The sequence below is a fragment of the Amblyraja radiata genome, chromosome 2 (assembly GCF_010909765.2).
Source record: "Amblyraja radiata isolate CabotCenter1 chromosome 2, sAmbRad1.1.pri, whole genome shotgun sequence".
Lineage (NCBI taxonomy): Eukaryota > Metazoa > Chordata > Chondrichthyes > Rajiformes > Rajidae > Amblyraja > Amblyraja radiata.
Window position 1 is genome coordinate 148,527,469 of NC_045957.1, and position 20,995 is coordinate 148,548,463.

Below are 20,995 nucleotides of genomic sequence, written 5' to 3' on the forward strand. Positions count from 1 at the left end.
TCTACCTCCATTCTCTTCACTATGAGGAGCATTTATAGCTCTGGGTCTCTACTTGTTGGAGTTTAGAAGGATATTTGGGGGGGATCTCATTGAAACCGGCCGAATAACAAAAGGCTGAGATAGAGTGGATGTGGAGAGGATGTTTCCTGTTATGGCTAGGATGAGAGGACACACTCAGAATAAAAGGATGTACCTTTAGAATGGAAATGATTTCTTTAGCCAGAGGGTGATGAATCTGGATGTGAACCTCACTGAAATTCTTTGACAACTATTTAACGTCTCGGATATTCACAGAATTCAAGAACTATTAAAAATTAAACACAACTTTAAAATAAATCGTAGAAGAACAAGAAAATTCAATGAATTTATATGAGGTTTATACAATTAATAAAACTGGTAACTTACATGTAACGTGTCTCATTACTCTTCACTTAGTTGAATGAAGTCACTGAACCTGCATCAGTTATAAACCAGCCTGGGGAAAGGAGACTTCTCAGTGTAACTTTCTGGAGACTGCAGCATTTTGCATTCTTCCTAGGTTGTCCTACAATTTTTTTTAAAGTATCTCAGGATTATATCTCGGATAATAGACTCTAACATTTCTTCAGCTACTGATGTTAGGCTAATTTCCCTGCAGTTCCTGCAACCTGCAGGAAACATTTCACAGAATGCAGTGTATTGATAGATGACAACCAATGCATTCACTGCTTTCTCGTGCCTACCTCTTTTTGTGTACGGAGGTGCAGATTTGTCAGGTTAGTTTTACTGTAGTTTAGAGATACAGCGCGGAAACAGGCCCTTCGGCCACTGAGTCTGCGATGACCAATGATCCCCGTACACCCGCACTATCCTACACACTGGGGGCAATTTACCATTTGCAGAAGCCAATTAACCTATCAACCTGTATGTCTTTGGTGTGTGAGAGGAAACCGGAGCACCCGGAGAAAACCCACGCAGGTCATGGGGAGAAGGTACAAACTCCGTACAGACAGCACCCATAGTCAGGATCGAACCCGGATCTCTGGTGCTGTAAAGCAGCAAATCTACCCCTGTGCCACCGTGCCTCCCTTCAATATCAACTTCTAGTTCGATTAATTTCTCTTGGCACTTTTTATACACATCCTAAGTTTGTTTTAGTTCCCTCTTTTCCTCAGACTGTTGGGAAGCTGTTTGTGTTCACTTGCTTGAAGACTAGTCCATAGTATCCAATTGCTCCGGTATTCTTTTATTCCCTGATATAATTTTTTCTGTTTCTACTGAAGGGAGCTACATTAGTCCTTACTAATCTTTTTGTTTTAATGATGGGTTTCAGTCTCCATCAGGTAGTCCACATAGGTCAAGGTGGGAGACTCCAGTGATACAGATATATTGGAACTTTAATTATTATAGTTCTGCTTCGAATGTGTCCAGTCCAGCATCACATTTTCCATCAAAGCTTTAATCCTGCCATATAGTGCTATTGGTGTGCAATTTGTGCATTCTCCCTGTGACCACCTGGGTTTTCCCTGGGTGTTATTGCCTCCTCCCATACACCATGGGTATATTAGTTGTGGGGTAATAAGCTACTGTAAATTGACTCCCATGTAGATGAGTAATAGACAATAGGTGCAGGAGTAGGCCATTCGGCCCTTTGAGCCAGCACTGCCATTCAATGTGATCATGGGTGATCATCCCCAATCAGTAGCCCGTTCCTGCCTTCTCCCCATATCCCCTGACTCCACTATTTTTAAGAGCCCTATCTAGCTCTCTCTTGAAAGAATCCAGAGGACCGGCCTCCACCTGAGGTAGAGAATTCCACAGACTCACAACTCTCTGTGTGAAAAATTGTTTCCTTGTCTCCGTTCTAAATGGCTTACCCCTTATTTTTAAACTGTGGCCCCTGGTTCTGGACTCCCCCAACATCGGGAACATGTTTCCTGCCTCTAGCGTGTCCAAACCATTAATAATCTTATACGTCTCATCCTTCTAAATTCCAGAGTGTACAAGCCCAGCTGCTCCATTCTCTCGGCATATGACAGTCCCGCCATCCCGGGAATTAACCTTGTCACCCTACGCTGCAATCCCTCAATAGCAAGAATGTCCTTCCTCAAATTTGGAGACCAAAACTGCACACAATATTTCAAGTGTGGTCTCACTAGGGCCCTGTACAACTGCAGAAGGACCTCTTTGCTCCTAACCTGGGTGTAGTTGTCAGGAATGTAAAGGGATAGATTTCAAGGAAATAATTAGTGAAACTGGATTGATGAGATTTCTCTGAAAACTGGCAGATACTCAAAGTGCCAAATAGCTTGATACTTCGATGTAAACAAACATGGGTTGGTTAGTAAGTTTGCAAATGACGCCAAGATTTCTGGAGTCACAAACTGAGAGGAAGGCTGTCAAAGAATGCAGCAGGATATAGATCAACTACAGGTGGCGGCAGAGAAATAGCAGGTGGAGTTTAATCCGAGCAAGCGTGAGGTGTTGCACTTTGGGAGGTCGGATGAAATGGGAAAAGAAACAATTAATGGCATGTCCCTTAACAACATTAATGTACAGAGGGATCTTGGGGCCCAAGTCCATTACTCCTTGAAAGTGGCAATGCAAATAAGCGGAGTGGTATAGAAGGTATATGGCAGGAGTGGGGAACCGTTTCATGTTGGAATGCCGCATTAAGTTAGCTGTAATCTAATAAAGCCGCATCCAAGAAACTTCAATTGGATATACTTCACGACATTTATCTTGAAAGTTGTTGAAGAAATCTATTCCTCGTGTTTTACCTGTAAGAGTGCCCAAAGCGAGTAACTCTTCATAGCAATAAAATAGCCCTCATGACTTACTAATGTTATAATTGTGGCCGTCAGTCGGGGAGGATTATTTTGTTGAATCTTCTTTTACTCTTTGGTATTTTAAATACGTTCATTTAAAAAAATAAAAATAATAACAGACAAACAAGAACATATTAATAAAAATAAAAGGATTTGTTCTACAAAATTTGGATTCATTCAAAAGGCCGCACTTAATGGCCTAGAAGGCCGCAGGTTCCCCACCCCTGGTATCTTGGTATGCTTGCCTTCATTGGTAGGGGCATTGAGAATCCGTGTCAGGAAGTCATGATGCAGCTCTATAGGGCTTTGGTTAGGCCACACTTGGAATATTGCATGCAGTTCTGGTTGCCCCATTACAGGAAGAATATGGAGGCTTTGGAGAATGAGCAGAGGCGGTTTACCAGAAAGCTGCCTGGATCAGAGAGTTTCAGCTACAAGGAGAGGTTGGTTTGTTTCTCTGGAACGCCGGAGGTTGAGGGGAATCGAGAAGTATATGGAATTATGAGAGGCTAAGATAGGGTGGTCAGAACCCTTTTCCTATGGTGGAAATATACAACACTCGAGGGCATAGATACAAAGTGAGAGGGGGAATGTTTAATGGAGATATGTGGGGTAAGCTTTCAAACACATTGCCTGTGATAGTGGTGGAGGCAGATACGATAGTGGCATTTAAGAGGGTCAATGAAGCATGGAAGCAATAGACAATAGGTGCAGGAGTAGGCCATTTGGCCCATCGAGCCAGCACCACCATTCAATGTGATCATGGCTGATCATCCCCAATCAGTACCCCGTTCCTGCCTTCTCCCCATATCCCCTGACTCCGCTATCTTTAAGAGCCCTATCTAGCTCTCTCTTGAAAGCATCCAGAGAACCTGCCTTCACCGCCCTCTGAGGCAGAGAATTCCACAGACTCACAACTCTCTGTGTGAAAAAGTATTTCCTCATCTCCGTTCTAAATGGCTTACTCCTTATTCTTAGACTGTGGCCCCAGGTTCTGGACTCCCCCAACATCGGGAACATGTTTCCTGCCTCTAGTGTGTCCAACCCTTAACAATCTTATATGTTTCAATGAGTGTCATCGGGCGGCGCCGCGCACGGCAGCCTCGCCAGCGGTCTGTTTGTCATTTCACCCTGTTTGTTAATTTTAGTCTGTTTAAAAGTATGTTTTTGTAGGTTTCTTTGTCTTTTTCTGTGGGGGGTGGGGGAGGGGGAAAGGGGGAAACCGTTTCCCAGTCACTACCTGGTCGAGGATGCGTCTTTTCTCCCAGTCGCATCTTCGCCTTCCCCTCGGGGCCTACCAACTGGATTGGGGCGGCCTTTCCTGCCGGAGACCGGCCCAGAGCTTCAGCAGCACTGGATTCCATCGCGGAGTGGGGCGATGCCTTACCGGGGATCGCCGTTTGGAGCTCCGGAGTGTTTGGCCTGCTGCTTTAACACCGTGGAGCTGTGGTTTGCGGAACTTCTAGCCGCGGGCAGCGCTGACTTTAACATCGCGGAGTCCTGGGATCTGTGGCCGAGGGTCGCCAGTGTTGGAGCTCCGTCCAGCTCGGCCTGTGGACTTCGGGAGCCGCGGTCTCCAGTAGGAAGCGGCCGATTCAGAAACTCCAAGCCGCTGAGAGTGTTCTTCTGTTCCGACGTCAGAGTTCCGATCATCCCGGCGAGAGGGCCGGTACATCGGGACGCCCGTAGAGGCGACTGCGGAGGGTTCAATGGCCCCGACCACGGGTGAACAGTGAGGAAGATGACTGAACTTTATTGCCTTCCCTCACTGTGGGAAACGTTGATTCCGCTGTGTGGGGATGTTTATGTTAAATTCTATCGTGTATTGTGTTCTTTTTATTCATATGGCTGTATGGTAACTCAAATCTCACTGTACCAATTGGTGCATGTGACAATAAATGTTACTTGAACTTGAACTTAAAGATTCCCTCTCATCCTTCTAAACTCCAGAGTATACAAGCCCAGCCGCTCCATTCTCTCAGCGCATGACATGGATCATGGGTCGTGTACTGGCAGTGACAATGACAATATGGATCATATGATAATATGGTTCATGTACAGGCAGATGAGATCAGTTTAACCTCGTGTCAAGTTTGGCACAAGCATTGTGGGCCGAGCGGCCCGTTCTTGTGCTGTACTGTTCTATGTTCTGTGAAATATGAAAAAAATGAAACTGAATGTGGCATTGGCTTCACATAACTACATAGGACAGATTCAATGTCATGAATCGAATCACTAAAGGTGGAAGTGACATCCTATTCTAATCTAGCAAACCAGACCAAACAAGGTAGCGCCTCCCATCTGCTAGCTAGGATAATAAAAGGGCTTTAAGGATCTTATTACTTAATGAATGTGAGAAAAAGTGAGAAGAATAGAAACAATTATTTTTTCAAAAATAAAACGGTTACTATATTGGTTATGCACCTTTATGAGGATAACGTTATTATTTTAGTTTGTTCTTGTTGTAGTTTTAGTTTAGTTTAGATATGCAGCATGGAAACAGGCCCTTCGGCCCACCGAGTCCGCACCGACCAGCGATCCCCCTGCTCACTAACACCATCCTAAGTTACAATTCTTAACGAAGCCAATTAACCTACAAACCTGTATGTCTTTGGAATTCTGGGAAGAAACCGGAGGACCCGGAGAAATCCCATGTGGTCACGGGGAGAATGTACAAACAGACAGCACCCGTAGTCAGGATCGAACCTGGGTCTCTTGCGCTGTAAGGCAACAACTCCACCCCTGTGCCACCGTACCACCCCCATTTTATTCCAATCTTAAGGCACAAGCTGCAGATGATCAAACATGATTTAAAATCAAAACACAAGTGTCTCCTTACAGAGAAGGTCACAGCTTAGAGCAATGAAATGCAATTATATAATGATATTCATCCATCTCGCAAGACCCAATGAGATGTTCGTCTCAATTTGCCTGCAAAAAAATCAATTCTGTTTTGAAATGAGTTAACACTCGTCATTCCGATTTTAATGCCAGCATATTAATACATGGGTCATCTGATGGGCACAGATAGTAAACGCTACAAACTGACTTCTCTTTTAATATTGGTTTCCCTGGATGGAGGAGTTCCCTGCAGCACAGTAGAAATTATTCATCACTAACGTCACTTAAAGAAATGTTGTTTACTAAAATTAAAAGCTGAAAGATTTTAGAGGGATGTCACCCACACAGTTAATCCGGAGCACATGGAAGAAACAGTTAATGATCAATAAATTAAACGCTCCGTTTGCTATTTCCTATTTTCTCTCTAAGGCAGTGGTGAAAATGACTCGCTTCCATTCTACCTTGTGACTTCTAAAATGACGGATGAAACATTGAGACTTAGAGTCATAGAGCAGGGGACCAGGCCCTTCCGCCCATCTCACCCATGCTGGCCAAAATTCCCCATCCAACGTAGTCCTGTTTGCCTGTATCCCTCCAAACCTTTCCTGTTCATATACCCGTCTCAACTAATTCCTCTGGCAGCTTGTCCAAATACCCTGTGTGAAAATGCTGCCCCTCAGGTTCCCCAAAATGCGGGTTTTTAGCTCCTTAGAGGAGCAAAGGAAGCAGAAAGATAAAGGCGTTTATGTAAAGAATTCCTAAAGCCACCCATCACCCCCCCTCTTTAGTTACAAAGCTATCATTAAGAACTTTTCCTCTCTGACTGTCTGAATAGAAATGCTAAATAAATTATCTGTAAAATCCTTGCCAACATAAAACATGGAGTTGTCCCCTCTATTTATTCCTGGAAATACTCAGGTGATCTCAATTTTCCTGTTACATATGAGGGCTTTGTAATAGTATTTAGCTATACATCAAGATAGTCTCCTCTTTGTAGTGGTATTGAATTTAGATATTTCAAGCTCTTCTCCAATCACCAGCTGTATTTAAACAGTAGTTAGTATATTGTACAAACTGTTACCCTGTACCACTTAAGAGTTGTTTCATTTGTTTAAGCACATGAAAGGTAATTGAATATTAACAAGTGGTGCTTTGTTGACTTGTTCGTGTATTCTCAACAAGTACGCACTTGAAGTGCTACAAATGACAACTTTAAAATGGAAATTTAATCATCAGGTATTTTTGAAAGATATAACTTTCGCTATTCAGTAAGGGTATAAATTTATACAGGATCCTGGATTTATTTTGTGAGGACATTAAACACAAAGCAAGGAGGCTATAATAAACTCTTATCACTCATCAGTTAGTAGTGGAATTCAAGCACTATTCTTTAACATGCACACCCTGGTGACAGTATCGATGAAATATCACCAGAATGATACTTTATTAATGTGGAGAGACTATAGAAGCTTGGTTTTTCTCCCTACAATAGATATTTGTGGCAGATTTAAAACTATTTCAAAATCCTGAATTGTTTTAGTGTACAAATCCTCATTAACCAAAAGAATGGGTCTACTGGGCTTGTGTTCACTGGAATTTGGAAGGATGAGAGTGAATCTTATAGAAACATCTAAAATTATTAAGGGATGGAACAGGCTAGATGCAGGAAATATATTCTCGATGTTGGGGGAGTCCAGCACCAGGGGGTCACAGTTTAAGAATAAGGGGTAGGCCATTTAGGACTTAGATGAAGAAAAACTTTTTCACGCAGAGAGCTGTGAATCTGGAATTCTCTGTCACCGAAGGCAGTGGAGCCCATTTCACTGGATGTATTCAAGAGGGAGTTAGAGATAGCTCTTAAGTCTGATAGAATCAAGGGATATGGGGGAAAAATCAGGAATGAGATACTGAAGATAGGCACAAAAAGCTGGAGTAACACAGCGGGACAGGCAGCATCTCTGGAGAGAAGGAATGGGTGACGTTTTGGGTCGAGACCCATCTTGTTTTGAATGTTCAGTTATGATGAAATTTATGACATTTAAAGATGACATTTTAAGAGTACAGAATCTTTATGTCCCTGTTCGGTTGAAAGGAAATAGTAAAAATTGGAAAGAGCCATGGTTTTCAAGGGAAATTGGACACTTGGTTCAGAAAAAGAGAGAGATCTACAATAATTATAGGCAGCATGGAGTAAATGAGGTGCTTGAGGAGTATAAAGAATGTAAAAAGAATCTTAAGAAATAAATTAGAAAAGCTAAAAGAAGATATGAGGTTGCTTTGGCAAGTAAGGTGAAAGTAAATCCAAAGGGTTTCTACATTAATAGCAAAAGGATAGCGAGGGATAAAATTGGTCCATTAGAGAGTCAGAGTGGACAGCTATCTGCAGAGCCAAAAGAGATGGGGGAGATATTGAACAATTTATTTTCTTCGGTATTCACCAAGGAGAAGGATATTGAATGATGTGAGGTAAGGGAAACAAGTAGAGTAGCTATGGAAACTATGAGATTCAAAAAAGAGGAAGTACTGACTCTTTTGAAAAATATAAAAGTGGATAAGTCTCCAGGTCCTGACAGGATATTCCTTAGGACATTGTGGGAAGTTAGTGTAGAAATAGCAGGGGCTATGACAGAAATATTTCAATTGTCATTAGAAACGGGAATAGTGCCGGAGGATTGGCGTACTCTGCATGTTGTTCCATTGTTTAAAAAGGGTTCTAAGAGTAAACCTAGCAATTATAGACCTGTTAGTTTGACGTCAGTGGTGGGCAAATTAATGGAAAGGATACTTAGAGATAATATATATAAGCATCTGGATAAACAGGGTCTGATTAGGAACAGTCAACATGGATTTGTGCCTGGAAGGTCATGTTTGACTAATCTTCTTGAATTTTTTGAAGAGGTTACTCGGGAAATTGATGAGGGTAAAGCAGTGGATGTTGTCTATATGGACTTCAGTAAGGCCTTTGACAAGGTTCCTCATGGAAGGTTGGTTAAGAAGGTTCAATTGTTGGGTATTAATGGTGGAGTAGCAAGATGGATTCAACAGTGGCTGAATGGGAGATGCCAGAGAGTAATGGTGGATGGTTGTTTGTCAGGTTGGAGGCCAGTGACTAGTGGGGTGCCACAGGGATCTGTGTTGGGTCCACTGTTGTTTGTCATGTACATCAATGATCTGGATGATGGTGTGGTAAATTGGATTAGTAAGTATGCAGATGATACTAAGATAGGTGGTGTTGTGGATAATGAAGTAGATTTTCAAAGTCTACAGAGAGATTTAGGCCATTTGGAAGAGTGGGCTGAAAGATGGCAGATGGAGTTTAATGCTGATAAGTGTGAGGTGCTACATCTTGGCAGGACAAATCAAAATAGGACGTACATGGTAAATGGTAGTGAGTTGAGGAATGCAGTTGAACAGAGGTATCTAGGAATAACTGTGCACAGTTCCCTGAAGGTGGAATCTCATGTAGATAGGGTGGTAAAGAAAGCTTTTGGTGTGCTGGCTTTTTTAAATCAGAGCATTGAGTATAGAAGTTGGGATGTAATGTTAAAATTGTACAAGGCATTGGTGAGGCCAATTCTGGAGTATGGTGTACAATTTTGGTCGCCTAATTATAGGAAGGATGTCAACAAAATAGAGAGCGTACAGAGGAGATTTACTAGAATGTTGCCTGGGTTTCAGCAACTAAGTTACAGAGAAAGGTTGAACAAGTTAGGTCTTTATTCTTTGGAGCGCAGAAGGTTAAGGGGGGACTTGATAGAGGTCTTTAAAATGATGAGAGGGATAGACAGAGTTGACGTGGATAAGCTTTTCCCATTGAGAGTAGGGAAGATTCAAACAAGAGGAAATGACCTGAGAATTAAGGGACAGAAGTTTAGGGGTAACATGAGGGGGAACTTTTTTACTCAGAGAGTGGTGGCTGTGTGGAATGAGCTTCCAGTGGAAGTGGTGGAGGCAGGTTCGATTTCATCATTTAAAAATAAATTGGATAGGTATATGGACGGGAAAGGAATGGAGGGTTATGGTCTGAGTGCAGGTAGATGGGACTAGGGGAGAATAACTGTTCGGCACGGACTAGAAGGGCCGAGTTGGCCTGTTTCCGTGCTGTAATTGTTATATGGTTATATGGTTATATGATCATATTGAATGGTGATGCTGGCTCAAATGGCCTACTCCTGCACCTATTTTCTGTTTCTATTGGAACATGAAGTTACTGAATGGATGTCGCTAAGGTCTTCTCCCTTGCACCCAACTCATCTATTAAGTTATTTTCTTCACTCTGGTATTTTTCGCTTTGTTTTACTTGTGTAAGACTTGATTGTATTCAGGTAGAGTATGAACTGATTGAATTGGATAGCACGTAAAAACGGTTCCTCAGTACACACACGATAATAAACCAAATCAAACCAAATAAACATACAGAAACATGGAATTGCTGATGCTGGTTTCTGACCTAAAACATCACCTATCCATGCTCTCCAGAGATGTTGCCTGACCTGCTGTGTTACTCTTGCACTTTGTGTCCTTTATTTCCAAATAAACATATCCATGTTCTACTAAGCACTAATATGAACTAATAAACATATTATACATTTAAAACCTAAAAGAAATGATGGTAAATGACAAACTTAGATTTTACAAGAGTGATAGATCTTGAAAGCACAAGGAGCATTTGTGTAAACAAAGATTGCGCTCCATTAGAGCAGCAGGCAGGAGGGAGTCACTAGACAGAAGTGATCTGGAAACTGTTTATGAAAAGCAATGATTGATTCCTCAATATAAAATATATCTACACACACACGCACTGATTTAGAAATATATATATATACTAGACCAAGTGCAGATCCGTTGGGTCTGCTCCCCTACGCACCCGTTCCCTACCCCTAGCCTCCACGGGAGGCGCTGTCCTCCAACTCAAGCCGTTCCCGAACGTAAGATTCCAGCACTCTCGTTGCCTCTCTCAGCAGTGCTATTGAAAAAAAATTCCAATTGCACTTGCCCTGCGAGTTGCAATAGCAACTTGTCCTCCCCTTCTAGTCTATCCGTTGTGACGTCATCATTTGAAGCTGGTCGGTTTGAAATTCAAGGTAATTAATCAGTAATAGGTCGAGAAATAAAGCATAAAATGTTTAGTGAAAGTGGTCTCTGCCTCGAGGGAAAAAATGTGGATCAGAATATGTAAAAATCTTGTGAAAGTTGGCATTTTTAAAGCTTTAGTCACGCGAATAACGTGTCAAATAACGTGTCTTCATTGAGGCTTGGCTCTGCCAGCTGAGCCATTGCCACGTCATCATTTGAAGCTGGCGGTTTTAATTTCAAAATCTTTTTACTTAATCAGTAATGAGTGGAGAATAAGTCAAGAAATAAAGCATGAAATGTTCAGATAAGGTGATCCCGGCCTCGACGTGAAAAATGTCAACCAGATTATGTAAAAACGCGATTGTGACCGCGTAGTGGCGGCACTGTTGAATGGCGGCGGCTCGCCTGCAGTCCGTCTGTTTTTACTTTTTTGTTGTTTTTTTGTCTTGTTTTAGTTAAATCTTTGGTTATTAGGTTGTGTTATGTGTGGGGGGGGCTGAAACATGGTTTTCTGTCTCTCCCTTCGGGGGAATGCGACTCTTCTGTCGTATCCCCCCTTCTCTGTCTCCGTCTGCGCTGAGGCCTAATGGCGGGATTGGCTGCCTCCAACCTGTGACTGACCTCGAGGCTCCGGAGGCAGAGCCAGCCAGGACTCGCCAACGCGAGGTTGGCCGAATTCGGAGCTGTGGCGGCGTTCGGGCGCTCCAGTGGCAGCGGCACGACATGGGGCTGAGACGGCGCTCTGGTGAGGGCGGCCCGCGCGGGGCTGAGACGGCGGTCCGGCTCGGGGCTGAGACGGCGCTCTGGTGAGGGCGGCCCGGCGCGGGGCTGAGGCGGTGCTCCGGTGGCTGAGGCGGCCCGGCGCGGGGCTGAGACGGTGCTCCGGTGGCTGAGGCGGCGGCGACCTGAATCCGGGGCTCGGCCGTGGGCCAGTGGACGACATCGTCGGGAGCTCGCAGGTCACAGGCTGTTGCCCATTTTCCGGAGCTCCCGCGGTAACAGCTGCATCCGCTGGATTGGAGGGCGGCAGCTTCGACCACCCCGTGCCGCGGAGCTTGAACCGGCCGTTCGCGGAGCTCGGTTGAGCCGCGGGACTGACTACCACCGCCTGGTGGGGTAACAACATATCGCCTCAGCGCAGAGGAAGAATGAGGAGGGAAGAGACAGTAACCTTAAGACTTTTGCCTCCATCACAGTGAGGAGGTGCCTGGTGAACTCACTGTGGTGGATGTTAATTTGTGTTTATTGTGTGTTTTGTTGTTTATTATTATATGTATGGCTGCAGGCAACGACATTTCGTTCAGACCGAAAGGTCTGAATGACAAATAAAGGATCTAATCTAATCTAATCCAGTGTTTTCGCGAAGATGTAAAGACAACCACATATACACTCACATATTCACACTAACAAAATCAGAGTTTTAATAAGTATATGATATATATATATATATATATATATATATATATATATATATATATATATATATATATGTGTGCGGGTGTATAGACTGTACACATATATATTGAGGAATCAATCATTGTTTTTCATAAACAGTTTCCAGATCACTTCTGACTAGTGACTCCCTCCTGCGTGCTGCTCTAATGGAGCGCATTCTTTGTTTGTATGTGTGTGTGTATGTGTGTGTATATATATATACATGTGTAGGAAATAACTGCCGATGCTGGTTTAAGGTAGACACAAATCCTTCTGAAGAAGGAGTCTCGACTCAAAATGTCTCCCATTCCTTCTCTCCAGAGATGTTGCCTGACCCGCTGAGTTTTATCCAGCATTTTGTGTCTACCTATATATATATATATATACACATACACACACACACATATATATATATACATATATACACACACACACATGTATATACATATACACACACACATATATATACACACACACACACGCACATATATATATACATATATACACACACACACAAATATATACATATACACACACACACACATCTATCTATATTACTAAAAGTCTGTTCTTGACTGGTTTTGGCCATCTGTGCTGCAATTTCCGAGAGAACGCCACCACCTACGGCCGTCATTTTTGGCCACCTTGCTCAGAGCCCCCCTCCGCCGCATGTGTGCCGAGGATTTTTCCCGTCGATTAAAAATGACAGAGGTATTAATGTTTTTACAAAATTCCCCATTCTCTCTGCTGCCCCCGCTGGCGGCAGGGGGGAGGGACTATAAAACCAGGAAGTGGTGTGCCACACAGTCTCTTCAAGATGGAGGAAGGCAGAGGGTCACGTTTCTCTGAGCTGTGAATAACACTGAACACATGTCTACTCAAATGTAAGTGCCCTTAGTGGTTCTAAAATGTTTGCAGAATGTGTCTATTGGTTCTAAAGCTTGCAAAAAAGTGTCTATTGGTTCTAAACCTTGCAAAAAAAGTCTATTGATTCTAAAGCTTGCAAAAAATGTCTATTGGTTCTAAATCTTGCAAAAAGTGTCTCTATTGGTTCTAAAGCTTGCAAAAAAATGTCTGTTGGTTCTAAAGCTTGCAAAAAAATGTCTATTGGTTCTAAAGCTTGTAAAAAAATGTCTATTGGTTTTAAAACTTGAAATAAAATGTCTATTGGTTCTAAAGCTGGCAAAAATATGTCTATTGGTTCTAAAGCTGGCAAAAATACGTCTATTGGTTCTAAAGCTGGCAAAAATATGTCAGGAGGTGGAGGAGCCATCTTGGGGAACGGCTGCTAACCAGCAGCCGTCCGTTTAATTCACTTTTTTTCCCCCAGTTTTACTGAGTCCTGTGCCTTGTCTGTGGGAGAAATTACTTTTTAATGTGGGGTGTAGGGGGTAACGATATTTCTAGTTCCCTACCTCGGTGAGGCAGCTTTTACTCCGGGCTGCCCCGTCGACCCGTCCTCGTGGCCTACCAGCGGGCGTGGAGCGCCGTTTCCTGGCGGGGACCGCCCAGCACCTCGGCTTCGGTGGCGGCACAGCGCTGGAGCGCTATCGCGGAGCGGAGCGGGCGATGCCTTGCCTGGGTCGCCGCGCTGGATCGACGCGCTGGAGCTCCTGTGAGCTGTGACCGCCGAGATCAACACCTACGGGCTGCGGGTCTGCGGAGCGGAGCGGGCGGCGCCGACTCTATCATCGGGAACCTGGGAGCTCCAAACCGGCGCGGCCTTGTCGGCTTCGGAAGCCGCGGTCCCCAGCTAGGAAGCGGCCGTTCCAGGTGGCCCAGCCACTGAGAGGACTCTCCCGACGCTGGGGCAACACCACCCGGCCAGAACGGCCAGGAACATCGGGCCTCTGTAGAGGCAATAGCGGTGGCCTCAATAGGCCTGACTTTGGGAGAACTGGAGATGGGGACTGGACATTGTGCCTTCCCCCACAGTGGTAACCATTGTGGGGGGATGATTTTTTTGTGTGTAAGTTAATATGTTAGTCTGTGTCCAAGATGTCTGTCGGAAGGGAGAGTGGACGCTGGCGCGCTTTAGCTGTCGCTGCTCTCTCTTCACATTGTGTTTTTGATTTTTTGTCTTTGGAGCGATTTCTGTCTTTAATTTGTGTATTGGTGATGTCCTTATTATTTATTTTACTCCAACTATATGTTTTTTCTCTTTTGTTAATTTCTGTAAGGTGTCCTTGAGACTTTGAAAGGCGCCCTCAAATAAAATTTATTATTATTATTATTATTATTATTATTATTATTATTGGTTCTAAAGCTGGCAAAAAAAATGTCTATTGGTTCTAAAGCTGGCAAAAAAAAATGTCTATTGGTTCTAAAGTTCAAGTTCAAGTGAGTTTATTGTCATGTGTCCCTGTATAGGACAATGAAATTCTTGCTTTGCTTAAGCACACAGAAAATAGTAGGCATTTACTACAAAACAGATAAATGTGTCCATATACCATGATATAAATATATACACACATGAATAAATAAACTGGTGAAGTGCAAATAACAGAAAGTGGTTGTTAATAATCAGAGTTTTGTCCGAGCCAGGTTTAATAGCCTGATGGCTGAGGGGAAGTAGCTATTCCTGAACCTTGTTGTTGCAGTCTTCAGGCTCCTGTACCTTCTACCTGAAGGTAGCAGGGAGATGAGTGTGTGGCCAGGATGGTGTGGGTCTTTGATGATACTGCCAGCCTTTTTGAGGCAGCGACTGCGATAAATCCCCTCGATGGAAGGAAGGTCAGAGCCGATGATGGACTGGGCAGTGTTTACTACTTTTTGTAGTCTTTTCCTCTCCAGGGCGCTCAAATTGCCGAACCAAGCCACGATGCAACCGGTCAGCATGCTCTCGACTGTGCACCTGTAGAAGTTAGAGAGCGTCTTCCATGACAATCCGACTCTCCGTAATCTTCTCAGGAAGTAGAGGCGCTGATGAGCTTTTTTGATAATTGCGTTAGTGTTCTCGGACCAGGAAAGATCTTCAGAGATGTGCACGCCCAGGAATTTGAAGTTCTTGACCCTTTCAACCATCGACCCGTTGATATAAATGGGGCTGTGGGTCCCCCTCCTACTCCTTCCAAAGTCCACAATCAGTTCCTTGGTTTTCCTGGTGTTGAGGGCCAGGTTATTGCGCTGGCACCATATGGACAGTTGCTCGATCTCTCTTCTGTACTCTGACTCATCCCCATCAGTGATACGCCCCACAATAGTGGTGTCGTCAGCGAACTTGATGATGGAGTTCGCACTGTGGTTCGCTACGCAGTCATGGGTATAGAGTGAGTACAGCAGGGGGCTGAGCACACAGCCTTGAGGTGCTCCCGTGCTGATTGTTATCGAGGCTGACACATTTCCACCAATACGAACAGACTGTGGTCTGTGAATGAGGAAGTCGAGGATCCAATTGCAGAGGGATGCGTAGAGACCCAGTTCTGCGAGTTTGGTAACCAGTTTGGAGGGGATGATTGTGTTAAATGCCGAGCTGTAATCAATGAATAACAGCCTGACATATGAGTTTTTGTTGTCCAAGTGGTCCAGTGCGGAGTGGAGGGCCAGCGAGATCGCATCCAACGTTGATCTGTTGTGGCGGTACGCGAACTGCAGTGGGTCCAGGTTTTTGTCGAGGTAGGAGTTGATTTGCTCCATGATCAACCTCTCAAAGCACTTCATCACCACCGGCGTTAGTGCCACTGGTCGATAGTCATTGAGGCACGTCACCTTACTCTTCTTGGGCACCGGTATAATTGATGCCCTTTTAAAGCAGGTGGGGACCTCAGACCTCAGAAGTGAGAGGTTGAAAATGTCCGTAAAAACTACCGCCAGTTGGTCCGCACAGGTTTTTAGAACACGACCGGGTATACCATCAGGTCCAGGTGCTTTTCGGGGGTTCACCCCTCTGAAGGATTTCCTGACATCGGCCTCTGTGACTGAGACTGAAATGCCATTACAGCGAATGGGGGATCGGGAAGGCACATCAGTATTCTCCCTGTCAAAGCGTGCGTAAAATGCATTGAGCTCGTCAGGGAGTGAGGTTACACCGGCATTCGAGCTGCCTCCTGGTTTTGCCTTGTAGGAGGTGATTGCATTCAACCCTGCCACAGCTGCCGAACATCTGTCTCGTCCTCCAGTTTGGAGCAGGTCCCTTTTGGCCTTTTTGATGGCCTTACCAAGGTCGTATCTGGTCTTCATGTAGGCCACGGTATCATTGGAGGTGAATGCCCTGTGTCTGGACTTCAGGAGAGTGCGGATCTCAAAGTTCATCCAAGGTTTCTGATTGGGAAACACTCGGAAGGTTTTTGTAGGGATGCAGTCCTCCACACATTTCTTTATGAAGTCTGTAACGACTGTGGCGTATTCGTTCAAGTCCGTTGCCGAGTCCTTGAACATTGCCCAGTCTACAGACTCCAAACAGTCCTGGAGTTGTTCTTCTGCCCCCCCCCCCCCGACCAGCTCTGTGCTGTCCTCACTTCTGGGGGTGCACTCTTTAATTGCTGCTTGTAGGCAGGAAGAAGCAGCACCGCGGTATGGTCGGACTTACCGAAGTGAGGGCGTGGGATAGAACGATAGGCATTCTTGATGGTGGTGTAGCAGTGGTCGAGGATGTTAGGTCCTCTGGTGCAGCAGGAGACATGTTGGTGGAAGTTGGGGAGTGATTTCTTGAGGTTCACCTTATTGAAGTCCCCAGCAATGGTGGTAAATGCCTCGGGGTAAGATGTCTGGTGTTTGTTGACCACGGCCTGCAGCTCCTCCAGTGCCAGACGGACGTCTGCCTGGGGTGGGATGTAGACCGCGGTCAGGATAACGGAGGTGAATTCTCTCGGGAGGTAGAAGGGACGGCACTTCACCGCCAGATGTTCGAGGTGTGGAGAGCAGGAGTTGGACAGGACTGCCACGTCGAAACATTGGTTCTAAAGCTTGCAAAAAAATGACTATTGGTTCTAAAGCTTGCAAAAAAATGTCTATTGGATCTAAAGCTTGCAAAAAAAATGTCTATTAGTTCTCAAGCTTGCAAAAAAAATGTCTATTGGTTCAAAAGCTTGCAAAAAATATCTATTGGTTCTAAAGCTTGCAAAAAGTGTCTCTATTGGTTCTAAAGCTTGCAAAACAAATGTCTATTGGTTCTAAAATGGTTCATACTAGCGTTCCAGAAAGCGCCCCCCACCTTCCCCTCCCCTGGTTGGCTTGGCTTGGGTGTGTCTTGAAATTGAAAGGCACTACTTACTGCAAATGGTGGCATGAGGTTGAAAGGCACTACTTACTGCAAATGGTGGCTTGGGAGCTTTGGCTTGAAGTTGAAAGGCACTATTACTGCAAATGGTGGCTTGGTTGCTTTGGCTTGAAGTTGAAAGGCACTACTTACTGCAAATGGTGGCTTGGGTGTGGCTTGAAGTTGAAAGACACCACTTACTGCAAATGGTGGCATGAGTTGAAAGGCACTACTTACTGCAAATGTTGAATTGGTTGCTTTGGCTTGAAGTTGAAAGGCACTATTACTGCAAATGGTGGCTTGGGAGCTTTGACTTGAATTTGAAAGGCACTACTTACTGCAAATGGTGGCTTGGGTGCTTTGACTTGAAGTTGAAAGGCACTACTTACTGCAAATGGGGGGCGTGCGTGCATTGGCTTGAAGTTGAAAGGCACTACTTACTGCAAATTGTGGCTTGAAGTTGAAAGACACCACTTACTGCAAATGGTGGCATGAAGTTGAAAGGCACTACTCACTACAAATGGTGGCTTGGGAGCTTTGACTTGAAGTTGAAAGGCACTAATTACTGCAGATGGTGGCTTGGGTGCTTTGGCTTTAAGTTGAAAGGCACTGCTTACTGCAAATGGTGGCTTGGTTGCTTTGGCTTGAAGTTGAAAGACACTGCTTACTGCAAATTGTAGCTTGGGTGCTTTGGCATTAAGTTGAAAGGCACTGCAAATGGTGGCATGAAGTTGAAAGGCACTACTTACTGCAAGTCGTGGCTTGGGTGCATTGGTTTGAAGTTGAAAGGCACTACTTACTGCAAATAGTGGCTTGGGAGCTTTGGCTTGAAGTTGAAAGGCACTATTTACTGCTAATGGTAGCATGAAGTTGAAAGGCACTATTACTGCAAATGGTGGCTTGTTTGCTTTGGCTTGAAGTTGAAAGGCACTACTTACTGCAAATGGTGGCTTGGGAGCTTTGGCTTGAAGTTGAAAGGCACTATTTACTGCTAATGGTAGCATGAAGTTGAAAGGCACTATTACTGCAAATGGTGGCTTGTTTGCTTTGGCGGAATTTGGTGGCCTTATACCCTGCTTGAAATAGAATTTCAAGGATTAGCCGTGAGTCAACTACCAGCCCACCAGCCGTGAGTGAGTGAGTTGCCAGCACAACAGGCTTGATTGACTGAGACGCCAGCCCAAGAATCCATTTGGCGCACAATTTGCATACTAGCCTTCTGGAAACCAGTCCCTTCAGCCCACAACAGCCATACTAGCGCTCCAGAAAGCCCCCCCCCCCCCCCCCCCCAACTGGCCACCAATATTAAAATTGGTGGAGAGGTGGAATATTGCGTTGGATGACCAGCCCTCCTGTGTGATGCTGGGACCCAACGGGTCCCACTTAGTCTAGTGTATATATATATATACATATACACACAAACATATATATATATATACACACACACATTTATATACACACACACGCACACACACACACACACATATATATATACACACACACATATTTATATATATATATACATATATACATGCACACATATATATATACATATGCACACACACACACACATATTTCTATATATATATACATATATACACGCACACATATATATATACATATGCACACACACACACACACACATATTTCTATATATATATACATATATACACGCACACATATATATATACATATGCACACACACACACACACACACACATATAATACACCTCATGGGGCTGACCTCATGACTATATGGATCCACGGACACCAAGGAACAAGAGCAGAGCAAACTATGATACATATGGGAGGTTTCATAACTCATGGACACAAATTTAAGAGTGTTAGCAACAAAGAGAGATCTTGAGGAGGTTTTCTTATGTAACAAATTAATCTGATCCAGAATGAGGTGGAAACAGGATTTTGAAAGAGGAATTGAACACACACTGGGTCTGCTGATCACCGGGGAAATTATTAAAGGATAATAGATTATCCACTGGTGTGATTTATAGGGCTAAGGGAAAGTGGGGACTAATTGGTCAATTATTTCAGAGAGCCAGCATAAGCACAGTAGACCAGTAGCTGCCTTCTGTGCTCCTTTGTAAACCTGGTTGAACGCTGGCTTTTTATTGATTTGTATTTCTTTTTTTTTCAAATTTAAATAGTAGGAGCTTCACTTTGCAATGTGTGCAATTAAAATGACAGCAGTTTGGGAATGGATCTGTGTGGTGCTGCAGCTTACCTGAGCGATTGTTTGGGGACATCCTGACTGGTGATATGGAGGGAGTGCGTGACGAAGAGTAGGGTCTCTGCCTGTCTCGTTCTATTGTAGAAGATGTGGCCACAAAATGACACTGAGACCATCCGTCCTGCAAAGAAAACCCAAAATGAATGCATTATTAATTGCCCTTATTACAGCAACAGCAGCGCAGAATGTGTCCATGAACCCCATGGACATTATCAAAGGGATTATTCATTGACACAATTAAATAAGATAGAAAGTAAAAATGGGATTAGATGAAGCTCCATCCTTTACAACTCGCTAGAATTTAGAAGATTGAGGGGGGATCTTATAGAAACTTACAAAATTCTTAAGGGGTTGGACAGGCTAGATGCAGGAAGATTGTTCCCAATGTTGGGGAAGTGCAGAACAAGGGGTCACAGTTTAAGGATAAGGGGGAAATCTTTTAGGACCGAGATGAGGAAAACATTTTTCACACAGAGAGTGGTGAATCTGTGGAATTCTCTGCCACAGAAGGTAGTTGAGGCCAGTTCATTGGCTATATTTAAGAGGGAGTTAGATGTGGCCCTTGTGGCTAAAGGGATCAGGGGGTATGGAGAGAAGGCAGGTACGGGATACTGAGTTGGATGATCAACCATGATCATATTGAATGGCGGTGCAGGCTCGAAGGGCCGAATGGCCTACTCCTGCACCTATTTTCTATGTCTATGTTTAAGATTTAAGGGCCTGTCCCACGAGCATGCGACTGCATGCGACAAGCGCGACCAAACCGGAAGCGGGGGTCGCGCGGAGGTCGAGTGATCCCGTACGAGTTGACGTGAAGTTCGAGCGAAGTCCGCAGTGTCAAGACGCTGCGTGCGGCGTCGAGACGCTGCGTACGCCCGTCGAGGCGGTGCGTACGGCCTCAATGCGGCTGCGGGCCGGCAGGCCGTTGCCGCGCGGAATTTTTGGACAGTGTCAGTTTTTCGGAGCCCCGCGCGATGTCGGGACCAGCTCCGCACAACTCCATACGGCTCCGGCGATCGAAGTGGGACCGGCCCCGCGAGGCCGTACAGCTCAAGCGACCACGTTAGGTCGCGCTTGCCGCATGCAGTCGCATGCTCGTGGGACAGGCTCTTTAAGTGGCACTGTCAATTTTTTCCAACATCGTGAGTTAATCTGATTTGGGATAAGATTTATTGTTCGAGCAATACTTGAAAAGCTTCAACTGCAATGTTAACAACCAGAGTAAGTATAACATCAGAAGGTGAAAGATACAACTTCCTGAACTTGCTAAGTGATCCGTCAGCCTAATCATTGAATGTTTAGGAAAGGAGTGACAATGCAAAAGTCATTAAAGTTGACACTGACATTAAAATAGTGATAGAGTTCAAAACTGATACATTCGTACAAACAGGG

At 44.5% G+C, this 20,995-nt stretch overlaps 1 protein-coding gene across 8 annotated transcripts in view; it reads right to left on the bottom strand.

Moving 5' to 3' along the window:
• The window catches only part of ctnnd2 (catenin delta 2), a 1,121,748-nt gene that overhangs the window by 17,811 nt on the left and 1,082,942 nt on the right, over positions 1 to 20,995 (bottom strand). For all 8 annotated transcript variants that reach the window (XM_033017096.1, XM_033017092.1, XM_033017086.1 and 5 more), the window contains one exon: positions 19,598 to 19,724. In XM_033017096.1, the coding sequence (XP_032872987.1) occupies positions 19,598 to 19,724 (127 nt within the window). The remainder of the gene's footprint in view (positions 1 to 19,597; positions 19,725 to 20,995) is intronic.